General features: G+C 36.6%; 1 protein-coding gene across 2 annotated transcripts; it reads left to right on the forward strand.

Annotated features, from left to right (window-relative positions):
• The first annotated feature begins 79 nt into the window (after positions 1–79).
• LOC145496107 (lysine-specific histone demethylase 2-like) lies at positions 80–16,266 on the forward strand. Of its 2 annotated transcripts, none has more exons than XM_081475738.1 (20): positions 80–695; positions 2,735–3,010; positions 3,929–4,018; positions 5,343–5,571; positions 6,824–6,868; positions 7,373–7,535; positions 8,064–8,169; positions 8,279–8,342; positions 8,568–8,741; positions 9,463–9,537; positions 9,930–10,067; positions 10,548–10,713; positions 10,984–11,042; positions 11,293–11,493; positions 12,131–12,205; positions 12,394–12,510; positions 13,103–13,228; positions 13,694–13,834; positions 14,240–14,389; positions 14,685–16,266. In XM_081475738.1, exons 2-20 carry the CDS (start codon positions 2,850–2,852, stop codon positions 14,781–14,783), a joined length of 2,379 nt encoding a protein of 792 aa, XP_081331864.1. In that variant the 5' UTR covers positions 80–695; positions 2,735–2,849; the 3' UTR covers positions 14,784–16,266. The 2 variants fall into 2 exon arrangements, with proteins under 2 accessions (XP_081331864.1, XP_081331865.1); XM_081475739.1 differs by having other exon boundaries at positions 2,738–3,010.
• Positions 16,267–16,347: the final 81 nt, after the last annotated feature.

The raw sequence follows: 16,347 nt of genomic DNA on the forward strand, positions 1-16,347 counted from the left end.
TTCAATTCAGTGTGAATCTTCCTGGCAGAAACTTCCAGCATAACTTGAAATTAGTTGAAGACTGAACCAAACTAATGTTTTCGCCATCATTTCTCTATTTCTGGCTAGCTCTGCTTCACGGCGTTGTTCTGTATTACAGAAAAGAAATGAGTTTTCTCTTCTGGAGAAATTCTGTTCCACGGAATAAAAAACCTCGCTCTTTCAAATTTTTTTCCTGCCAGAAAAACGCGGGCTGTCCCATTTCCCGCGAAGAAAAGACGGCATTCTTGGGCTCCCCGGCCTCTGCCCCGTTCGGGTTACCCGCTGAGACTACCCTCCCCCTTCCCCCAGAGTCTGTGCGGATGGAAGGCGCGCTGGAGCCTTGAGTCCTTTAGAGGTTCAGCTTCAAGTATTCTGCAATTTCTCAAAATGTACGTTTCTGCTGTGAGGTGTTTATTAAACTCGTAATATACGAAAGTGGCCATCCTTGTTAGTCTTGTAACCTTCTGTTGGATCAGCGTGAGTGCGGCTGCGAGTACGTGACAAAAGGGAAAGTCGCGAGTGACTACCGTATCGAGTGCGTGACAAAAAGGCAAAGTTGCGACCCGAAGGAAGCTGGCACTAGTACATGCTTAGTCAAATTTGAGCGCGTTGCATCCTTCGATAACTCTCTGTGAAGTCTCTTGTGTGGCAGAGTGGATTTCCATGTTGTCTTGGTAAGTGTTTGCAATGGTAATTCTTTGGCGCTTTATCAGGTAGTTTGATCAATCAAAACTAAAATACTTTCATTAGAGGAGTTGGGTGATTGTATAATTCAAAACTGAAAGATGAATCTTTGACCAAATCTTCAAGAACTTGCTCTGTTTCGAGAAGTGTCAGTGTGCTTTTGGCAGAGCTCTAATATCATCTTTTGTTCACAAGTTGTCTTTCCAGCCACAACAACAATTAGCGTTACTCGTCAATAAATCTATCCTTGACTTTAAGTTTCATTCAAGTGAACTCCGCCTTAAATAATTTATAATGACTATAATGTCTAACTTTATACCATATGGTAGATCAAAATCAAAAGAAGTTAAGCTTAAGCTTAAAATTGAGTATATACGATCTGATCTGTTAGAGTGATGTGTGAATTACAAGAAAGCAACAAGGCCAGACCAGTGATGTTCGTATAACACTCGTTGTCACTTGCCTTCCAATACCTGTGGTATCACATTGCTGTCCCTGGTAAACCTTGTTGGCAATTGTTGTTAATGTATGTAGTTTGAAAAATACAAGTCAATCAATGAAAAATCGATAAAGAAGAGTTAACTTAGGTATAGATGCTAAATTTTCGTTGTTTTCCTACAAAAGTCATTCTTTTTCCGTTGAGATTTACGCAGCATGGTTGAGTGGTCACAGAGATGCCAACCTCCAAAATCCAGGAGATCACCAATTTTACCTTTTTTGACCCTAGAAAAGTTGCACAAAGTAGAAATATGCCAATTTAATCTCAAAAATGCATCAAATATCCAAATCTTCCTCCCCCAAAATGCCTGAAATCGTCCAAATTATAGCTGAAAAATGTCTTTCATGAGTTTTATTCATATTGTCGAGGAGATTTGGTGACCTGTACAGGAGAGTGGAAGATTTGGTCTGTATCCGGGAGAGTTGGCATAGATGGGTCAGGCTCACAATCCAGGGGTCTCAGGTTCAAGTTCTGCTCTGACCACTACCTGGATTCTTTTTTTACGGTAGCCCCAAGTTCAAATTGCTGACTAGGCTTGTAAATAGCCAACTGGTTTGCCATCGGCCACTTGGGATTCTTAACAATGTTATGTTCAATTTGAATTATTTGTTTCAGTTGTTTGCTCAGCTCCACTAGTCTTTATCAGGGTGTTCATTAGGCATCGGGGATCGGAGAATTCTCCGGCTACTACGTAGAATTCTCCGGCTAAATTTCAAAGGCTTCGCTCATTCCGTGAAAGAGCTTCGCTCTTTAAAAAATCATTCTCCTGTTACTTTACACTACTCTCCTGCTATTTCAAATATTAACAAAAACCCTGCTTTATGCTATAAACACTGCCAAGGGTAAATAAGGGTTATTACAGTCGAACCCCGTTAATACAGACACCGAAGGGACCATGGATAGTGTCCATATTAACGGTGTGTCCTTATTAAATGGGTTCAGTGTAAATTAAGTCAAAAATACAGCACTGTACACATCTTATTGGAGCAAAATATCAAAAGATGTAAAACAAAACATTAACATCAACAAATGGAATGTCTATGACGTACTGTAGTCATTTTTTCATAGTTAAGTCTATAAGAAGGCAAAAAATTAAGCCGCTCATTTATACAGTGTGCATTACCATTGCTCTACATTGGCTAATTCTGTAAGAATGGTACGAAACATTACATCTTTCATTTATGCACATTTACACATTAACTCAGTTATATACAGTGCTTGAAATCATTTATTGGCAAAAATTAATAGTCAGTTGTTGACTATCTAGAGGCTTGTGCCTTCAGCACTCAGTGTTTTGGAAATCTGTCACCATTTATCCTAGATCCATGCCTGTGACCCAATCCCTGAAATTTTATAAGGTTATCCTAGTAGAAAACCCATACTCATTTCCACATTTGGTGGAGAGAGACACTATGAGAGTAAATGAAAGTGTCTTGCCCAGCAATACAACACAAAGATCCCCTCCAGAGCTCGAAATCCTGAGTCCTATGGAGTTACTGACTAATGCTGATTTTGACTTTTGTTTATTAGCAGAAAGTACTTGAAACTGTTGATGGTGCATTGGTAGGCAGAAAGCACAACTGTTCCTTTGTGTACAGTGTAGTTACAAAGAATGGTTATTGCAGATAGCATCAGCTGATTTAAAATGGAGGGTAAAGCTACCTGGCGATCGCCAAGAACTACAAAAAGGAAGCAGTTTTTTGACAATGGCAACTTGTCTAATGAGAAGGGAAAGCAGTTCCGAGCATGCGAGAAAGCTGGCTGCCCTGCATCAAAACCAACTTGCTGTGCAAGATTTGATGAAACGTGAGTTTCTTGATGTAAAATTTGTACCTGGTATAAAAGTGTAGTTTAAGTCACTTTTTCATGAGCTGTTTGTAAAACAGTACAAAATTACCGGTAACTGAAATTCAACGTGACTGTGTGGTACATGGTGATATTAAAGGGGCAGTATCATGGGAGGTCTTGCTAGAATGATAAAGGTGCACTCACTGATCAACAAAATAACCTTAAAACGACAAAAAAGGCGTAAATTCAATCTCTAAGAGATCAGTGATTTTTAGCGATTTTCCTCCAAGTAACAGTGTCAAACTTGAATCGTTGGCCCGACATTTTCAAGTTTTAGAGCACTTCTTTCCTACACATCTGTAGCCACAACAGTTGGAAACAAATTTTGTGACTAGTGCAGTGCATTTTAGCAAGGTTAGGCAACTACTAGTGGATTTTCAATTAATACCAACACCTTCATTGGATTTTCAAGTATCACCAAATCTTGGTGAGACTACCCCTTTAACAGGCTTTCTTCACTTTGTATTGTAGTGCTTGCAACATCGCCCATCCATGGTGAAAGAAGTGACTGCAGGTGTTACATGTTAAGCTACAGTTTCCTTCAAGGGCACCATGTTCAAATAACCCATTTCCCAGTTGCCCTAAGCCTCTGTCAAAGCGAGGATTAGTGCACAATCATTCATATGAAAATGAGTTTAATTTGCATGTGAATGAACTCTCATTGACATATGAAAGGATGGGCACTAAGATTGATGGTAAATGGTCTAATATTATTATTGGCATGCATATTGTACAGTGTAATTATCATTTTGAGCTTCAGAAGCCAGTTTTTTTTCTCGTAGATAATAATGCCTAAAACTTTCATAACTTTGTAATACAGTAATTACAAGACTGCATAGTAAGATTATTGCCTTGATTGATTAATTTTCAAAATAGTTGTGCTGGATGTGGTTATACTTCAAGATGGTATCACATGTCTGATGGAGAACATTTCTGTAACGCTTGCTTTGATTACATGTATCGCAGGTAAGGCTGCACATACCAGATCACAGTTTAGAATAACAATTATATTCAGTGTGTCTGTGCTAACTTACAGTTGTATAGTAGTGTTTAATATAGATAGGACTCTGCATGCGCTCTGATTGGTCAAAAACCCACGTTGTATCAATATAAAACATAGAAAAAACGTGTTTTATTGTTTTTCGTCACATTGCCTCTAATACCATAAAGTGAATGAGGCGTGTATCGCACCATGATAAAACACTCTGGAAATTTGAGAACACTTGAGAAATTTAGAAACACTCACCTGTGGCTCGTGTTTTCTTGTGTTCTCAAATGCCCGTCGTGTTTTATCACAGTGTAATACATGGCTTAGGATTCTTTATTATATTTTGTTAATTGTAAATGTACAAACAGGAATGAAGTACAGTGGAACCTCACCTTACAGCCAGATTGTTGTTATGGCCACTTTATTCTGGCCCAAACAAAAGCTCCATCAGTCATTTTCTTATTTAGGACCACATTAATACAGCCACCCTGTTAATATGACCAGATTTTTGTGGTGTGTGCAGTGTTGGTGACCAGATTAACAGGTTTCCACTGTACATGTAAATACAACATATACAATACTTGAACTCTCATTAACATCATAATAATTTGGTAAAAAGTAACAAGCTCAAGTTTTTGGATGATGAAAGTTCATTCATTGAAATTTCAAGCTTTCATTGAAAGCTGTTGAGCAGCACTTTCATATGGTACTGTTTATAATGCCGTACAACTTGGTTCAAATCTTTCAGTCTGTGGATGAAACCCTAGTGTGTGACCATTCAAATGAAAGCTATTGAGCAGTGCTTTCTTGTGGTACTGTTTATTATGCTGTACAAGGTGGTTCTAACTTTGAAGTATGTGGACGGAACCTAGTGTGTGACCATTTAAATGAAAGCTATTGAGCAGCACTTTCATGAGATACTGTTTATTATGCTGTACACACAAGGTGTCTCTGACATTCAAGTCAGTGTATAAAACACATGTAAATGTATGTGTCATTCAAATGAAAAAGGAACAACCTTTTCAAGTGGAACTGTTTCTGATGTCTGTGGATGAAACCCTTCCCTGGGTCCATTCTGAGCTCATTCAAAGTCTTTTGTAAGCAGATTTAAGTTTCATGTGGTATTTCAAAGCAATATGGGATTCAGGATTCCCTTTCAAATATATATTGGACTTCAAGCATTCTTGATATTGAAAGGGTTTAGGATCCTCAAACTGATGAATTTATTGTGTGGTGTCAATTAACTGTGAACAACCTCCTGTAAAATTTAAATTGAATGGAATATGATTTTTTCTAATAAAGCTGTAAGGATGGCTATGAAACCTACACAAAATGGAAGTATGACTGGAGCACTAATGGTCAAAGGGAAGCCAGCATTAAAGTGTATGTTTCAGAAATGATTATGCCATTTTGGGTCCAGTGTGTATCATGTTCAAAATGGAGAGAATTTCCAGAAACCGAACTGACCACATCTGCTATCAAATCCTGGAAATGTAACGCACCAACAACTGTGATTACAAGTGAAACTAAGGTAACAATGAATTGTTTATCATTACAGAAATTATTGACAACAGCATTTACTGACAGCTGGTTTATCATGGTTAAATATGCTATTAATATTAACATTACAATGTATCATTATTATTATTATTATTATTATTGTTATTATATATTATTATTGTTCTTATTATTATTAATTATCATCATTGTGATTATTATAATGATTGCTTCATACATGTAGCTGTTAAATCATGATCATAACAATTTAAACACTTTTTGTCAATCACAGCAACACTTAAGAGCGTAAATCCGAAAATATAGAGAATCGGCCGACAGAAGCAAAATAACGAATTTTTTCTTATTTGACGAAAAGAACCTATTTGGTTAACTATTTTCAGAAATGACATCAAAAGGTTCGATTTCCTTTTCTTTTCTTCAAAATTTGCAAAACTTGAAAATTCAGCCACAGGGCCGAATATGAGATATGTACATGAGATATGTGTCAAAGTAACCTCACGGAAAATTCTCTCAACGGAACAGTTTTTACGGGCCACCTGTAATTTTTTCCAGGCGAGCTAGATTAAAGAACCTGCTTTTATTTGGTTATGTTTATTTACTTAACTGTAATATACACATAACAGACAGCATTTGACAAGTTCAAAGCTTGCTAATATTAGCCTTATCACTTTAGGTCCATAAATGGTTCAGCTTCCGAAGGTTAACTATTTTGTACAAAAAAACATTTTTAAACGAAATTTAGTCCCGAGTAAAGTTTAAGAGATGCCCCACAAACTATGTAAAGGACATGTTAAGAAATATATATAAATACATGTGCCAAATTTCAAGTCTCATGGCTGCCGCAGAAGGCCCTGTGGCCGAATTTTCAAGTTTTGCAAATTTTGAAGAAAAGAAAAGGAAATCGAACCTTTTGATGTCATTTCCGAAAATAATTAACCAAATAGGTTCTTTTGGTCAAATAAGAAAAAAATTCATAATTTCGCTTCTGTCGGCCGATTCTCAATATTTTCAGATTTACGCTCTTAACAAAAGTCATTCAAATCTCTCCATCCCTACGCAGCTGCGTCACACAACATACAGCATGGAGATGGAGAGCTTTGTAAGACTAATCTCAAGTGGCAGCAAAGGAGACTACACATAACCACGATGATTAAAAAATTGAAAAATTACTTGTTAATCACATGTATTTAATGTTAATTTATAGTAATATTATTTTGCCAGACCTGTTATTCTATAGTTCTGTGTATTCAATTTCTTATGATCAGGGAAAAAAGAAAGTCATTGCTCCTTGCAGTCTGAATGAGGATGAGGTGTGTATAATTTATTAAATAAAATGCCTTCCACCAAGTTACAAAATGTTATTGTACTAATACTTTCATACGGAATATCACAATTTTTGCTTCTTCCTATGCTGTCTTTCCATTTGAAAACGAAAAGCCTGATGGATAGAGATATTAATTTTTTTACAACACTTTTGGCTTCCTTAAAAAATTAACTTGCCAAGTTTCTGCTCCCTTCCCCCAAAAAACTATATGGCAGAGGAGTACCTGTCAACCTCCTTCCCCCCTTCACAGACACCCCTAGGACCTGTTGTGACTGAAATGCTGGAGACTAAAATTCTTTTTGCCCATCCTGAGTACATGTATTCCTAAAGCATTATAGCACCTACAATGTAGTTTCTCCCTTCTAAAAAGATGTGAGTTAAGTGCAAATGCCACCAAATATTAAGCTCTTATATGCTAGATTTAAAGTACAGCCATTTTTTCCATTTTTTTGAAGTTATTGTGCTTTTCATCCCTTTTCTCTTACTTAAGAGAGTATCTGCTGTGAATAGTGCTGATTGGCTGGACAGCCTGACAGAGCCACCTCTACTTCAGTCCAGTCCAGCAGCACAGTTTCTATCATCTTATTTTCCTGATGGTGTAGGTCTGAGTCCTACATTAAACATCTGGAAAAGCAAGGTGGAAGATTCCACAGGTGAAACATCTTATTTTCTTTATTTTACATGTACTTTCTCTAGAGATCAAACCTGACAAATCTGACTGACAAATCATAAGATTTAATGTTAATAACAAATGTAAACTGGAAAATACACCACTTGTAAAATTCATACAAAACTACATCTGGACTCCAGTGGCATATATTCCATATCCCCACAAATGAGAGTATCAATGATGCTATTTCCTGCATTTTCACCCCTCTTTGATAGTAAAACACTCATGTCTATATAATAAAAAGAAAATTGTACATGTTGGCGTGACAGTAAGATGTCAATTTTGTTTTCTTATGTTAAAAACAATATTTTACTGAACTGATGTGCTTGTTCACTCAAATATGAAATTGATATCTTTTTGCCACCATGTTATAATCCTCTCTATGTATCACCCTTTAGTGTATTACTTGACGTGCAGCAATGCTTATGGGACTTGTATCAACCATCTTGATTGGTGCATGGAACATGCGTTCTCAACTGAAAAGGTTGTTTTCTGTTACCTTTTTTTGCAGGATATGTTCAACTGTTTTATCATCCAGACAACACTCAGACAGCATTCACCTTCCGTCCTGACATTATGGAGCTGGAAGAAAAAGAAACTTTCCCTGAATTTGTTAGGTAAATGATTCTGAATCGCAGTATTGTCTTACTGCCGTAAACTGTAGGAATCTTGTTTGTGGTCACCAGAAATAACCAAGTTAATTTTGCTTCAATGTTTCCTCTGCAGACAACCAATGGTTTATCTGGCGCTGCGAAATCTGATTTTGTCTCTATGGATGCTAAACCACAAGGTAACTAGTGAATTAATTTTTTAGATTCATATTTACAAACAGTAACTGTAGTTTGCTGGGGGTTTTTTTTTTCACTGCAAAAATCCAAATGAGATGATTTTGGACAATAACCTGACAGTGAATGGTAAGTGCCACCAAAAGTTAGGGGTAGTATACAGTGCCTTGAACTAGTTAATGACTGGCTGTAAACCTACGCAATTCATTTTTGTTTGATATCACCTGTAGGAATTTTTGACACCAGAGAAGTGTGCCCATCACATCATTATCAGAGGTCTAGTCAGGGTATTAATGGTCGCAGAAGTCAGGAGAGTCTTGTTCTTCCTGACAAAGAAAGGCGTCATCAACCATGGCATTTTAGGCGACGTTCCCAAAAGTCTCGGTATCCCAAAAGCTGAAAAGGTAGGTTTGAGGACATGAAGATTACCAAAGAGTTAAAATTGCAGTTAACATTGCAAATTTATATACTTGAAACATTGGGGGAAATGCACTGGCCTAGTGGTTGACACATTGAATTATGGATCAAGCAAACAACACTCAACATTTGATTGCGAAGGGGATCATCAAGTATAAATTTGTTCTTGGGCAAGATTCTCCTCTCTAATTTAGCATGCCTCACTCCACTCAGGGTCTTTGAAGATGATCTCTGCTTGTGTTGTCAAAATGCTAGTCACCAACAACAGTCCTTTTTTAGGGATACCCTCACCTGGAATGTCACATCTCTAGGCTAGCTATAGACATATGGCTTTATAGTACACAACTACCTGAGTACATTCTCCTAGATCTTCTGCCGAGAAAAACAAGCAAACTCTTAATAAAATATAACCCCAAAGTGTGACATCCCTTGTGAACCGATAGTGGAAGATAATATCCAAACACTTGACCACCTGGTGGGAGGGTACTTCTTGAGAGAATATTAGGCTTCTTGGGATTGATTTACTTAGACAAGTTTGTTTAATTAAGATATCCCCTCAAACAGTAAAATGCAATGCAACTTACTGTTTTCCCAGTAGATTTCAGTTACTGTAGTATTGGAAGTAATTATTTCCTGGAAGATGGTAGATTAATCTGTGATTTATTTCCTTGTACATTTCATTAATTAAGTGTAATTATTTCCTTGCAGCTGTCTGTTGTTGTCATAGGTGCTGGAGCTGCTGGATTGGCTGCAGCAAGACATCTCAACACCTTTGGTGTGAAGGTGCAATACTTAAAGGAATCCTTGATACATGTAAACCATTGTATCCAAACAAAAATTCTCTTTATTTGTTTTGTATTTGTTGGCAGAATTTTATCAAAGAAGTTGCATAAAGTACAGGACTCAAATGGCAATTGAAAAGGGACTAAAAAGTTGCATCTGGAATTTGGGAGGCTTTTAGCAGCTTTTAATGTTTATTTATTTATTTATTTTTAGCAGTTTTTTTACATTAGTTTATAATTTATAATTGTATTTGCCATTTTGAAACTTTGGTTTCCTGAAACCCCAGTGTGAAATGTTATCAGAAAAACTTTGTGTAAGTTGTGACTGAGAGTTTGTATTACATGTTTCTAATAGTTCAAACTACAGTTAACATTTTTTTTGTCGTGTTACAGGTGACAGTAGTGGAGAGTAGGGATAGGATTGGTGGCCGAGTCTGGGATGACCAGAAATCTTTAGGCTGTTGTGTTGGCAGAGGAGCGCAAATACTTAATGGCTGCATTAATAATCCAATCTCAGTGTTGTGTGAGCAGGTAGGAGGACAGTTAAATGAACTTAATATTATTTAATAATTGATTTGTGTTCAAACTTTGTTTTATTAAAGTGTCAGTGAGACCCAAAATCATTGCTGAAACACAGCTGTGCAAGTATATATAGACCTTTTAGACAAAATCTGCGGAGGAAACGTGATATTATTTTGTCCAGCCTGTATAAAACTAAGAGCAACTTCCTGCGTCAATCGATGAAAAATACGAAATTGGCTGCGGTTTTCATTACAGGGTGGGCACTAGGCAAATTGAGAGGCTGTGAGGACTACCTGTATTTTGCTCACCTGGTTTGACCATCTAGAGGAAATTTTTTTTCTTATAAAGGAACTTCGTGGTCAATTCAGAAAGCTTTTCCCACTGTGAAAACCAGTTGCCCTTCTGCTGAAAATGTCAATGAAACCCACAAGTGACCTCCACAAAGCTACCTGACTTGCTGAATGATGCAAGGCTTTATTTTACTCCTAGGCTGGTCTTGCCATGCATCACATTAGCAGTAAGTGCGACCTCCTCACAGAAGATGGCAAATGTGTTGACAGCAGCATGGACAGTAAAGTTGAATTCCATTTCAATGCTCTTTTAGATGCCATTGCAGATCAGAAGAAAGATGTACCAGAAGATCAGTCTTTAGAAGGTGTAGTACAGTCACTGTGTAGTTGATGGGCAGTGTGAAATGCAGACTTACCTATAGAGTAACCTTAAACCTTTTTAAAACCAAATACTTAGTAAACATAAACCCTACAAATCAACCATCACTCTTAAGCTAACCCTATTTTTGCGAACTAAACTTAATAAAAGTCAATGACAATAATTATTATTGTTAACTTCTGTTGTGTAAAAGACAAAGTGCAAAATGACTCACATAATTTATTCAAACTGTGCTTACTTTTCTTAATCCACACAGATAAAGTCTGGGAGATGCATAATCTTTTCCTGGAAGAGACCCAGGTGTCATTTACTGAAGTAAGAAATCAATTCTCTCTCAAGTTGGAAATCAAATCTTCTCTTGGAGGAAAATTATTTCTATAATATTTAAGATTAACATCTTAATTACACAAACTCAGTTTAGCATTTCCCAAGTTATGAATGATACTTGAAAAGGTATGGCATACATTGCTTATAATTTTCTTTATTCTCGACACCTGTTTGTTTGGCAATGTATAGAATCAGTAAGGGGAGATTGCTATTGATCAGTGTCAGTTTTCTTTTTCAGCTCGAGAACAAGCTGTTACAATTTCACCTTGGTAACCTGGAGTTTAGCTGTGCAGCCCCTCTTAGCAAAGTATCCTTGTTGTCCTGGGACCAAAATGAGGCATTTCCTCAGTTTTCTGGTGACCACACCCTTCTCCAACATGGATTTGGTACGCTACTCAACAACCTTGCTCAGAATCTGGACATTAAGCTTCGGTGTGAAGTAAGGCCATAAGTTACAGACTTGCTTACACCTCATAGCCTGCATAGCTGGAATTTTGTGGTGCAAAACAAGCTGCAAATCAGTGAGATGAATGGTCATGAGAGAGAGGGGGGGAGAAACCCCCTCTTTCTTTTCGCCATTCTTCTCATGGATTTGTTGCCCATTCCACAGCAGGAAATCCCACCAAAACTGCCAGCTACGTGGGCTTAAAAACCTCATGATATTCTATTATTTTGATATCACTGATGATTTTAAAGGCGAGTTAGCTTCAGTGAGGAAAATCCTTTTCCACTGATCTTGTGATTGTGAGAACAGTGAAAGATATTAATAGTCACGATATTCAAGAAATTATTTTTCATTTATGGAAGGTTTTTATGGCATATTTTTGTATTTTTGTGTGAACGTCGCAGGGAGATTTGATTCTCTTGGGGAAGGTAATGAACTAGCTGATGACCCAGGCAATAAGGCTGTGAAGATGACTACAGTGTAGCTAGGGTGTTATGTAGTACTCTGATAATCAGTAAAAAGCTTCTGATGCCAATAAAAGACATACATGCTCATGATCATAATGCAGGTCCTTAAATTTATGAATCATGAGTTCTAGTAACTGTTATAGTTGCTTGTTTCATTCCATCAGGTAAAAGAAATTGATTATATGGGAAACAAAGTTGTACTTACAAGTTCTGAAGGGAAGCGGTTAACTGCAGACAAGGTACATCTTACAAGTCGTCTCAAACTCATTAATATTTAATAATTCATTGAGTTTAAACCATTTGGAATTTTCAAAAAACTTCTTGAGGTGAGTGTGGAATATTATCTGGAACCACACGGTGACAGTTTACATAGCATCATGAGATGGAATAAAAAAGGAAATGATTTTATTGTCTGTGTACTTTGCAGGTGATTGTTACAGTACCATTGTTCCTGTTAAAGAAGGGAAGGTTAAAATTTACCCCTGACCTCCCACCAAGGAAGGAAGCTGCTATTTCAAATCTTGGAGCTGGTCTCATAGAAAAGGTCTTTCAATACACTTTTGCTACATTACTTACAAAAAAATTTGGACATTAAAATTTCGGAGGTTTTATTTTGGACATTTAATTTTTGGACGCTTTTGAAACATTTCAGACAAATTTTGGACAAAAATTCTGGACGCTGTTGAAATATAGCTAGAGTAAATTCAATATCAAACCACAAATTAGACTGAAGCAACATCTGTGTAAAATTTGATAGTTTTACAATACAAATGTATACCGACGAGAAAAGTAAGAAACATTATATCAATTCATTACATATCTTGAACACTATCTCTACTAGAGTTTGAGTTATAAAGGAAACTACCTGAAGCTATGTAAAAAAATTTGTACTGTACTCTAAATATTTCGGACTCAAATTTGGGAAGTTTCAAAATTTTTGACAGTTAAATTTTCAGACACTTTTTTTGTCCAAAATTAGAATTGTATGAGCTTTTTTTGCAAGTAATGTATTTCGTTATTGAAGAATTTCATTGGTTTTGTTGTTAGTTAGATTCCTAATACAATATAAACATTTTCTTATTATTTATAGAATTATTATTATTATGACTGACTGTTAATGAATGTTGATGTTGCAGGTTGTTTTAAAATTCAAGTACAACTTCTGGCAGAAGATTGTACAAGGAGCAGATTTTTTTGGTCATGTTCCCCAGTCATCGGAGGGGCGTGGTCACTGTGGGCTGTTCTATGACCTCTGTAAAAAGGTAACATTCTATCATGCTCCATACTCTTGTTTTTAATCCAAACTCAACATTAAAATTCTCCTTAATGGCTTTCATACATTTTCAATAATCACCTTTGGGAGAATTTGGTCATGCATATCTATTTGGATGATTTATGTAGTGAACTGAAGTTGGTTAGGAAATAGATAGGTAAAATGGTAAAGTCTGCGTATGAGTCAAGTGGCCCATCAGACTGGAGCTTATGCCGATTTCTGTAGCATGAAGTGACTAAGGAGTATTCCTAATTAAATTACTACAGCCACTTTATTCTGGCCTAAACAAAAGCTCAGTCAGTGATTTTGTTATTTAAAGAACCCCTTTAATACAGCCACTATGTTAATACGGTCAGATTTTTGTGGCCTGTTGGTGAGGGGATTAACGAGGTTCACTGTATTTATGTTTAGTGCTGGCTATTAATTTGGGTTCAATGTGTCTTTTCTCTGGCAGACTAATGAAAAGAGCAAGAAGGCAACCAATGTTTTAATGACTGTGTTAAGTGGAGACACAGCTGTTCAAGCCCAGACAATGACAGACAAGGAGGTGGTGGACTCGTGTATGAACACCCTGCGCAAGCTCTTTCCTTATGAGGTAAAGCATTCTATTGTAGGTTAAACTTTTTGGGCACCATGAGAGCTCTTAAAAACTGTAAGTACAAATGCTTGAATGTCTCCTAAGATTTTAATAGCCTATTGTAGAGCAAACATGCAGCAACAATACAGCAAAACTTTGTGCACTTCGCACATACATTATGTCTGCCAAAATTTTGGCAATTACTACTAACAGTTTAGAGATAATCGAGACTGCAGAGTATATATGTGTGTAGAAATGTTGTTACAGGTTGGCAATATTAGAGTTGACATCTGAGCAAGTGACTTTTGATAAAGACATTATGCTGATTTAACTCCTAAGTTTTCAGCGTTTTCACTCTTACTGTAAATGTTGCATTAAAGGTGTGAAAAGGTTAATTGCGACCAATATTTTCTTTATATGCAGATTCCTGATCCTCAGGCCTATTTGGTAACAAACTGGGGCAGAGATCCCCAGTCAGGCATGGCATACTCGTACATACCAATTGGTTCTACTGGAGAAGAGTACGACCACCTGGCTTGTGACATTGATAGCAAGCTATTTTTCGCTGGAGAGGTATGTATTGTTAAATGGGTGTGGTAAGGGGGGCTGTCTGTATCAAACTGAAAATGGACCACAATGAAAGAACAGTTGAATGTCTGCCAATGGCCACCTCCTGTAGGCAGACACCTCCTCTTAGTGGACACTTGGTAATGGTCCCAACCACATAGAAACACTGCACTGAGTGGACTCTTCTCTTGAGCATACACTTTTTCTTTTCTTTTTTTACAGGAGGTTCAACAATAATTTAGATTTATAGTGACTGTCATTTCCTCCTGTAGTCATTGACTCAATTATTTGACTGTTGCAGGCCACTAATCGCCAGTTTCCACAGACAGTGACGGGGGCTTACTTGAGCGGTATTAGAGAAGCTGAAAAGATTGTGTCCTGCTTGGAAACAGACTCTTGACAAAGAATGAAGAATTTGCAAAAGTACAACAGCTAGTTCTGTTCAAGCTGGGGAAAAGATGGTGAATATTACTTAAGAGTGCTCGTCAGGCAAAATCCCCAACTTTCATAAGTAACACTCTCTGATTCTCATGTGATCAAGATCTTGTTTCTCCTTGTTACATTTTGACGTTGTTGTCATGGAGACCATGTATACATTCTCCAGATTCGACCCAAGAAAGAAGTAAAATGTGATCAGAGGAAAATTAATAAGGGATGGATGTTGTCTTGTTGAATCCCTTTTGTTTTGCACATTCTTCAACGTTTGAAGTATTTAATTCTTTGAATAATTGGACAACTAAGTTGAAGAATGAACATTCACTCTGTAAAAAAAATTGCATTGTCCAGCAGGCACTTGATAAAAGAAAAATAATTAACTAGATGATAGTCTTGATGTTGAACGAAATTCTCTAAACTGACATAAAAGAGTTATGTAGTGATCAGCAAAGAGAATTGATCTTTCAAGGTTGAGGAATGGAAGGATTAGATTTTTACATTAAAAAAATCCAGACCTAACATTTTCACCTTGTGTGAAAATAAGAGCTAGACTAGGAAAACATTGTACAATCCAATAATTTAAGGACAGTTACCCATTCACCGCAGTGTCCAGCTACTTACTGGAATAAATTGTTTTCCCTCAATTCATGTTCTAGGAGAGGTAGTTTTTATTAGTTTCAATGTTATAAATTCAACAACAATTACTATAGTTATGCAAGGGCTGTTAAAGTATTTTCAGTTTGTTTCAACCTTTAAATTTTGTTTGAAAATGTTTCTTCAACATGGCTGGAATTCCATTGAAAAACTTTTTGTTTTACAGTCTTTAGGTTTTTTCCAATATTTGACCATTCTTAGGTAGATAATCCAGAGTTACTGCCAGCCATGTGCTGGTGAGCTGTACTCTACACATTTGTTTTAATTTCCTGTAACTGGTTAAAACAACACATTCTTGATTTGATGCATTTATTATAATTTTAAATTATTGTATGGCTTGTGTTTGTAGCCGCTCTAACATGCAATAATGCCCACAGGCGGATAATGGGCCTGCAAAGACGGGGGGGGAAAGCCATGTAATAAACAACTTATTGACCTCAAACATTCACTCTTTATGGGAAAATCTCAAACCTCAACCTTGCCATATTGTGAATATGACGTGATCTTGGTTTGAGATTTGTCTGTAAAGACCTCACTCTCGGTTAATAAGTAGTTGTTAATGAAGTGCTATCAACAATAAAATAATGATAATTTATTAAACGTATTCAGTAATCTTTCTCAGCTCACATTTAATTAAGACTGTATAATACTGGTAAGAGTTCTGACGTGCTATATAGATAAATTTCTCCAATAGATTTCTTACAAGGGAGTAACTAGCAGTGACCACAAAGACAAACTATTGACTCTTAGTTAGACCAAAAAAATATTTTTTATTAATGCAAGGTTGCTGTATGTATGTGTTCAAGGCAAACTTCAAACTGGGCCATAATCTTGGCACTTTTATGAACTTTAATTAGAACACACTGACATAATAC

Source organism: Orbicella franksi, chromosome 8 (genome assembly GCF_964199315.1).
Source record: "Orbicella franksi chromosome 8, jaOrbFran1.1, whole genome shotgun sequence".
Classification (NCBI taxonomy): domain Eukaryota; kingdom Metazoa; phylum Cnidaria; class Anthozoa; order Scleractinia; family Merulinidae; genus Orbicella; species Orbicella franksi.